This window comes from Bombyx mori, chromosome 17 (genome assembly GCF_030269925.1).
Source record: "Bombyx mori chromosome 17, ASM3026992v2".
NCBI classification, from domain to species: domain Eukaryota; kingdom Metazoa; phylum Arthropoda; class Insecta; order Lepidoptera; family Bombycidae; genus Bombyx; species Bombyx mori.
The window spans coordinates 10,679,065-10,688,631 of NC_085123.1; the positions used below are offsets into that span (position 1 = coordinate 10,679,065).

General features: G+C 33.1%; 1 protein-coding gene across 1 annotated transcript; it reads right to left on the minus strand.

Annotated features, from left to right (window-relative positions):
- Positions 1 to 726: 726 nt before the first annotated feature.
- Positions 727 to 9,453, minus strand: LOC101741690 (ras-related protein Rab-40C). Its single transcript, XM_004932445.5, has 5 exons — positions 8,828 to 9,453; positions 7,869 to 8,006; positions 7,046 to 7,239; positions 5,966 to 6,188; positions 727 to 4,424 (listed from the first exon to the last, which is right to left on the minus strand). The coding sequence occupies exons 1-5, from the start codon at positions 8,937 to 8,939 to the stop codon at positions 4,213 to 4,215; spliced, it is 879 nt and encodes a 292-aa protein (XP_004932502.1). The 5' UTR covers positions 8,940 to 9,453; the 3' UTR covers positions 727 to 4,212.
- Positions 9,454 to 9,567: the final 114 nt, after the last annotated feature.

Here is a 9,567-nt window from a genome sequence, read left to right on the forward strand (position 1 = left end):
CGTTCTCGATAGCGTAAAAGTTAACTCAAATTTGTATGGAGTTTATGTGTTTGCCTATGTTTGACGCTAGGGAGCGCTGTTCCAACTGCTTACAAATTTGAATTAATTTTTACACTATTATCGAGAACTTAAAAAACTCGCATTAAGCACACTGACCCATGTGAAAAAGTTGAAATAATGGGCAAAGGACTACCAATGGCACGCATACGCAAAACCCTAGGAAGGAATGTCAGTGTAAGCTCAGTGCTTCCAAAAAATCAAGACAAATGGGAATACATACTTATTTTATAACTGTAAAAGTGTGTTTGTTTGTTCTACTTTCACGTCGAAACGAAGCAATGGTATGACTTTTTTCAAATGATATTAGGTCAACTCATCTCATTCGCAAGGGAAAACCATGTGTTTAGAAAACTTAAGTGAATTCGTCCGTTTAGCTTTAAAGGTAAGCACCGATTTGTGTCCAAATCAGAGTGCGTTGGGTCCGCAGATTCCGAGACAACAGACATATTCAGGTATGCTTTTATTCTTTGGGTGTTCATGTGTGTATAAATATTTTATAGATGCTCACGAATTGTGTAGTATTAATCGCGATAAACAACCCATTGAGACTTTTCCTTGGCCACGTGAGTGAAGCCGCGGGCAGCAGCCATTTATCGATAAACCAAAAAGCCCTCTATAAACAACGAAATCGCAGTACCTTCTTATTCTAAGCACTTAAACAGCGAATTATTTATAAATTAGTTTTATTTCACAACTTAAATTAGGGTGTATAATAGTTATAAAGTTATGACTGTATTCACCTAACCCAAACTTTTAGCTGGCATTAGTGTATTTGGATTATGTAACCTAGAAACTAAAACTATCACATGAAAAATAAAAGTAGCTTTAATAGAATATGTACAGTACATTTTTTAATTTAAACAAAAAATTTTCAACAATGTATTAAAATTTATTATTTTTGTTAGATAGTTTTATTACACAACTGTGTTAAATGTGTCTATGAACGTAGGTATGGAGTTCAGTCTTCATCGTCTTCTCGACAGTTTATTTGAAAATTTGGCGTATTACTCCGGCCGCGTATTATACGAAGTTTCTGTCAGAAAACTAGCCGGGGCGTCTGAAGCGCGTACAGGTTCACTTAAGGTCAAATCGAAAGATGAAAATTTAACGATATTATTTCTAAATATAATTTATGTTTTTCAGAGTTATTATGTCATAATAATTTATGGAAGTCTATAGAGATTTCACAAATAAAAATCAATAATTAACAATTAACATTTTTCCGTTGTTTAATAATCAAATCCTATTTTTAGGCAAAGGTATCTTACGGGGTATGGAGGAACTATTTTCGAAATGAAAATAACTGATAATATATTTTGTAATTCATGCCACAGGAACAACAAAAAAATAATTAAAATGTTACGTATTATAAAATTAAATATTACTGTGCATGGTTAACAATATAGTCATGCGAATTCATTTGTTCATCTTCGAATTTTGTTTGTTTTAATACAAAGATTGACAATCATTGAAAATACTAAATTGATGAGTGGCTTATTGTGACTTGGACTCCGAGACAAATCACTTATACGAGTAGTCCCTATGAATTATTTAGCTGCCTTAATATGCTTTTAATTAAATATTTTAAAATGAAAAATTATGTATATTGTTATTCGGAGGCAATTAATATAAAATATGAGTTCTGGGATTTAATAACCAAAATCGGTTAATACAGTGGAGAATATACACATTTACGAAACATGTTTCGGAAGTTAAATATCTGGTTTTGAACATTACCAGTTGGCAACACTGGCTTCATCGCTACTATTATCGTCTGGATAATGTGAATGCTTGCGGAAGGTAATGATTTAATAAAATTATTCTGGTGAACTTCTTATAATGTGCGGCCGAGCATAAAACCAATACAATAATTTCCATGACTATCCTGTATAATGGTTCGTCAATAATGATGTAAAATGTTCAATAATTTTGAAAATATGAGACCCAAGCTTTAGGCTGTAAAGAAAAGCATAGTATGTTTAAAACCAATGAAGCGAGCTTTTGAATAAAACCGTTACAATTGTTTTTTTTTTTTTAAATAAACAAAGAATATTATATTCTACGAACAAACTGCTTTTCAGTCACATTTATTGATCAATTCATACTTGTTAGACTGGTCAAAGGACATATTCAATGCCACATTTATTGCTAGGGACGGAATTAACCAAATTATTATTGATCGACACATATTCAACACGCAAGTACAAAAATATATAAAGATGCGTATTTCATTGATGAAATTGATCATTTAAATGTCATCACATGGTTAAACTTACACAACCATTTGGATAAAAAATCAGACATGCAGTGCAACACAGGCACAATAATAATATCTTAAACAATAATTTACTTAAATAATACATTTCTGAAAATAGCCAATATCATATAACAAAGATACTAAAGTTTTAGAGAAAAATTTTGGTATGAAATTATAATTTTTCGAAATATGAATCTACGCCATTTTAAAATTATTTACATATACCGTGAACTTACATTTAACTTAATTTGTTAGTGGACTTGTACAATTGCCAAATACAAAAACACGTGAATATTAGTTTTTTTTTTTTTACAAAGTCTAATTAATATATGAATATTATAAATGAATATAAACCATCACCGTTATGTGAATACACGAATAAATAAGTTATTAATTTACTATCGGTGCATGCAAAACTAGAATCTTACACTTAACGCGCCAAAACATTAAATGGCACATCGTTTGTAATCGACACCAAGCATTAAACGGGTAAATAATTAACATAAATCTTCAGTTCGCGAGCACTCATTAAGTTTTTTTAGTATTTAAAATTCTTACAATTTAGGATGGATATAAACTTTAACTTTATTGCGGTTGACCTTGCTCTTTGTTACAAAAATGAAAAAATGCTACGATTGAATTATTTAAATCAAGTTGGATAGTCTTTAAATTGATTCTCAGTTCCTTTTTCTTAGAGAAATTAGAGAGTTGATATTGAAGCGTATCAAGGTGCTGTTGTGTGTTTGAGAAAATGAAAATAATCATACATAATCCACCCTAAAACGTGTAATGTTTACATTCATATTAATAATTAAATAACACCATTCACATAATCAGTTTAAGTAACAATCTCTTAATTCTAATTATAATCTAATTACAAATCCGTTGTCAGTTTACAGCCCGTGTTGCGTTAGGATTTTGTCGTCTATTGACATCATCGTTTCAACTATATTTAATAAGCACACATTCATATCGACGCTTGAAAGGCAAACGTGACTAAGCGACAATGCGTGAACTTTACAGTAGACTAATTTAAAGTTGAAATACCTGAAAACAAAATTTATTTTAACGAATCTAGCTAGTAGCTGTAGGATTGAAATGATTTTAATAGACCTAGAAATATATTTTTTTTGCGCGTCGAATATGGTTATTGCCTATCATTTATGTACAAAGCAGTTATTGTCGCTTAGTCATCTTTGCCTTTCAAGCGTCGATATGCAACTCTTACATATTTTATGGTATAGTCCATTATACTTATTTATAACATTATTTGGCAGTTTTATTCTAAATGTTTATCCATGTTTGATTATCGTCGAAAATATGAGCAGTCTTTATTTACATTTAAATATATGGACATTAAGAGCTTATGAATATAACGCGCACACTCACACTAAAAACTCTTGGCGCAAAATTATGTAACAAAAGTATTCAACATAAAAGTTGTTTTGATCGATAGGGTCAATACATATCTGCGACACCGGTCAAATAGTGATAACTCCGAAATACTAAATGTTCAATAGGAATAATTAAATTTATTAAATGTCAAAAATCAAATTAGAATCTCAAGGTTTATAATTTGTCCCGAAATTTATTTGCATTATTATAGATAGCATCGTCAGACCTTCGACTGAATAAGATTTGTGAGAAATAAATTTAACATTTTCTATTTTGTATTTAGCACTGTTTGACATCGCATTTATACTTGACAGTTTAATTGATTTCACAGAATACAATTTTGCAACACACCGCAATGTCACACAAATCACAAAACGATATGCGGGATAATAATTAATTAATAATAATCGAATGGCGTTCAAAGAATATCATGACACACCGTCAATACGTGCAAAGTGTGAGTGCGACATACCAGGGCGGGGGGTTGGGGGGGTGTATTTTCAGGCAATCGTACATGAGTTACGACCGGTGCAGTTGAGTCTTGTATGATGCGTGTGTTTGGTCGTGCGGGCTCGGTGCCGGCTCGGAGCGGCCGATATCGCGTACGACTTGAGATGGGACTTCAGGGCGCTCGGTAATGGAAGCCTTTCGAGACCGTACACGGATGTCCGCGCTACTATTGCACGACAGCACAGCTCTTGTAGACTGAGTACTGAAATATTTCAAATTTATTACTTTTTACTGGTGGTAGGACCTCTTGTGAGTCCGCGCAGGTAGGTACCATAGGTACCACCACCCTGCCTATTTCTGCCGTGAAGCAGTAATGCGTTTCGGTTTGAAAGGTAGGGTAGCCATTGTAACTATACTTGAGACCTTAGAACTTATATCTCAAGGTGGGTGGCACATTTACGTCGTAGATGTCTATGGGCTCCAGTAACCACTTCACACCAGGTGGGCTGTGAGCTCGTCCACTCATATAAGCAATAAAAATAAAAAAAATAACATGAATACCAATCAATTTAGAACACAAGAAACTATGATATTTTTTGTTATAATAGGATAAGAAACCTAGAAAGTGTGAAAGAAAAACATTGGGCCCACTGTTTTATAATAATAATAACGGTAAACAAATCACGCACGTTGATCCGGCTCTAAATTATGATTTCCTGTATTATGGACACCAGAGACTGACAAACATATATACATTTAAATAGTCACATATATAGATAACAAGCACCCAGACAAAAAGCAAATAAACTTGTTCATCACACAAATATTTGCCTGATGTGGGAATCGAACCCACGACCCTCGCCGTAACAGTCAGAAACGCTAATTACTGCACCACAGAGTCAGTCAATAGTCAGTTAACAGATAAAGTAGTTTTCTTAAATATTGGAGCCCTTTTTTTAAAGATCTATATTTGATATTAGAATTATATGAATATTTCTTGTATAGATTGATCTGGCAATTTTAACTTAACAACTTTCATAATTAAAACGAAATACATGTGTTTTGTTATCATTTAATTATAATTACAGTCAAACCTGGATAAGTGAGAACTGGATAAGTGAGAAAACTCTATAAGTGAGAGTAATAGCCAGGACCCGTCATTTTTAGCTCCTAAAACCTCTATTAGCGAGAAACAGAAACCTCTGTAAGAGAGAGTCGTTTTTGCCTCATGGACCTCCGTGAGTGAGACTGCTACTTATCTATACCTCTATAAGCGACAGTCGAGCTTTATTTATTTATATTATTTAGGAGGAACAAATGACAAAACAAATTACAAATTTAACATCTGCTATTTTATGACCCATTCTTAACTTTCGTGGAACTTCTTAACATTGTTTTTGTATTGTTTTCTCGTCAATATTGAACCTATTCGATTTCGTAGAACTAAATAACGTTGTTATTTATTCGATTTCTTTTCGAAAGGACACGTGTTCCTGTGTACCGTCCTCTTTGTCGGACTTACTCAGTTTGTCGTTAATCAATTGCGAAAGAAAGTTCTGTTCTGCATCATGTTAAAACGGAAAATTACAGTACTGCCATTAAGTGATAAACTTAAAATAGTGAATGCGTTTGAATCCGGGAAATCGCGAAATTAAATTCAGAGGGTGCATTAGCGAGAAACTCGGGTTAGTGAGAAACCTCTATAAGCGAGAATGAGATTGTGCTCCCTTGAATTCTCGCTTATCCAGGTTTGACTGTATTCGTATTTATGTCCTACTTTTTTTTACTCTCCAGTGCACTAACCTTTATTGCTCCTCCAGAGTCTCTCCATGCCGTTTCTGTGAAGGGCCATCCGTGAGAGTTCACAAAAACTTTCCCTGATGTTGAAGTCGCACAACGGACTCACTTCGAAGAAAGCCATGTGATTCTTTGCAGCATACATTTCAGCATCCCGTTCTTGTACTTGCCGTTTGAAAGCGAGGTGTAACCTATTCCCGACCAGAACTTTTGGGACACCGGGTGCATGCTGAAAACGTAATAAATATTTAGAATAAACTTTTCACACTAAACAATACATTAATCAAGAAACAACATCAGTAACATGTTTTACTATCTCTGCTTTAATTATTTCTCGACATCAAAACCGTAAAGTCTATAAATTCGTAAATAAAATATTTCAATTTGTAATTTTTTTAATGATTACTATTGTTAACATTTTTAGAACGGTCTTTGCAGTAGATACTTGACCCGGCCTTTGCTTTGAATGTCAAAGTTTCGTTTCTTAGATAAAGCGTCACCGCTTCTTATTGACAATAGGCGAACTTCAGCTTGTGCGTGTATATTTGATGTATGTCACGTTTTACTTTTCGTACACATTGTTACTGTAAATAAGTAATCAGTCTGCTACAAGGAATATCTAATACTGGCGTGTCAGACAAAGCAGGAGAGCAATATAAGAGAAAAATATTCCATTCCAAATGACTCTTTTCAACCAATAGGCTTAGTTTAGGAAATGAATATTGTTATTAGCATAGGTTGGGAGTAGGAGGGTAGGAGTTATTCTCTTTTGGTTACTGAAGAACAATTAAATAGGACATACAAGCATTAGTCTCTCAACATAACCTTTTAATGTTACATTAAAATGAATTTCAACTAATTAGCGAGATATTGAAAAATATGAATACATCATCACAATGAAAAAATAGTATTTATTGTTTTTACTTATAATTTTGTATATTTATGCTTTTTGTAAGTATTTAACTGTTTTTAAAAATCAATAAAAATTGCTTCTTAACCCGCAATATCTTGAAAAAAATAGAAATTATTTCTGATCAAAGCCAACAATAAAGTATCAAATCAACAGTTTAAACAAAAATACTTTACCTTTTCAACTTCTTCAAGCCACCTGTCAATACTATCAAAAGACCACTTATTTGTGATGTCATATACTAGCAGAATACCTTGGGCCCCACGTGAGTATGACCGAATTATAGTACAAAACCTTCCCTGTCCTGAGGTATCCCATAGCTGAAGCTTAACTCTCTTTCCGTCCAAAAGTATTGTCGTGGTCTTGTATCCTAAAATAATTAATAAAAATAATTTGACATTCATTGTAACTTTTATGAAAAGTGGCGTTAACAATAATAAGCTGCAAGTTCATCACTATTTATTTTCAAATAAAATTGTTATTAAGTCTAATGATTAAATTGTGTAAAAAATGTAAATAACATTTGTAGTTAACACTTAAGAATTTAATAATTTTGCATGTTATGGTAATGTGATCATTTCGTGAATTTTGTGTGAAGCATTGTTTGCCACTAAATGAGGACTATTTTACAATTTGACTATTATGCAAAGGGTAAGATTTTTTTACTTAATTGAAATATGTATATAAGCCTTTCCAGTTTCGCCAGGGCAGGTGGTTGTCTACCTGGCTCAGTCAAGAGCAGTGAGATTTGCTAACAGATGCCCGAACGCCTCTGCAGGAGGCCTATCAGCTCAAGGGTAGCTGCATCTCGAATGGATTTACTAGCAGATCTGAATCGTAAACCACTACAAAGGTCAGCCAAGAAACTCAGTGGGCTGATGTATGGGTTAGGTTTCTGCAGGCATCTAATCACAATGTCAGTGGATTGGATGAATCCGTACGGAAATAAATAATTCTGTATTGGCATCTATCACAGATATTGGCACATTTAATGCTCACCACTACCGCTGCAAAAGGGTGAATCTGCAGAGCCATCCTCTAAATCTTGAAGGATCTCTTGTTTTCCAACATCAGAATCACCAACTAGTAGCACTTTTAAAAGGTAATCATATGATTTAGGAGCTGCCGGTGGTCGCCCTTAAACAAACACGAGAATATATTATTTTCTACCTACATATCTAGTCATGTATTTTTACATGACAATACAAACCAATATAAAATGTATTTAAACTAGATCTAATTTAACTTTTAATGAATATTAAACTATCTTTTTGTAGAATGTTAATTTATATTTTAGTTCAGTAACAAACATCTACTAGTTCTAATTTTTTCAGTAACAAACATCTACTAGTTCTAATTTTTTCATCTTAAATTTATCAACTACAATTACTGTTTTAATTTTATGACTATTTTCTATCTTCTAATAAGGTCAATGACTTAGGTATCTATTTGTTTCCATGATATTCAGGTATAAAATGTATAGTTTTCTAGCATTTCTGTTTATTATATTAGTCAATACCAATATACCCCAAGATATCACACAGTTTACAATTTTCTTCTTTCTTTCAGTAGTACAGGTATTTGCATTAAGCAGTTATCATTAAATGAGCAGATTTGTGAACAAGTCACTAATTATACAGTATTTCATACAATATTCAGATGTTAAGACCTTAGTAATCCTTGATCAGAAGAAATTTTCGTAATATTACCCCAGTTATCAGCTTAGACTAAGTAATAAGCATGCCGCTAAACCATAACTATACAGCATAATAAGCCTTTTAAAGTTGTGTAATACATAATCTCAAAAACAAACTAATATAATGTGTTAAGAGCTGACTGATAATATTCAAGTGAAGATAAATCAGTATAGGCCATTCTTCCTAATCACATTTTAATCATATCAATGCAGCTTATTTTCTCAGTGGCGTTTCAAACATGAAATCGTAAAGTAAACCCACCTGTTCTCTGGTGATGGGAGCGAGGCAAAGTCGTGCTGCCGTTTTGCACTACTTGCCCATTTATTGTTTGCTGCGGCACCGCAGCAGATCCAGAAGCAGGAAACATCGTCATTGTGTAAACAATAACGCTCGCCTAATCCCCAGGTGATGTTTATCAAGCGCATATGTGCACATAATATTGATGAAATGTCAGTGTTCTTGTAATTTTATGTAGCTTTTATTGATTATATTCCACTTAGAAACAGGTCATTTATTTTGACAGTATTCAAAACAAGTTCTAATAGCCAACGAACGATAATAATACATACTTTTCTTCGATCTGCCAACCAAAATAACATACGTTCACAGCTACAAGGTCGCTAATTTTAACATTTTAAGAGTTAAAAACAAACATGTCCGTCAGAAACACCTACAAACACTGTCACTGAATATTAAAGTCATACTCAATTATGCTTGTAAGTAAGTTTGTTAACATTTTAAGATCGAAAAACAATCCGAATGGGAACAAAATAAACGACACTGAACACAATTTGCGAACTTTTGTTCATTTTTGCTTCAACTTCTAGATCATAGACGTCGTAGTCATACAGATTAAAAATAAATAAAATTAATGAAATGTAGAGGGAAGATTTCGCGTTTTTTTTGCGTGGATGGATCAACGAGCTCATGTCCCACGCGAGGAGTGAAATTATGTGAACTGTTTCATTAATTTAGTGTTTCTTCAGTAATGGTGATTTACT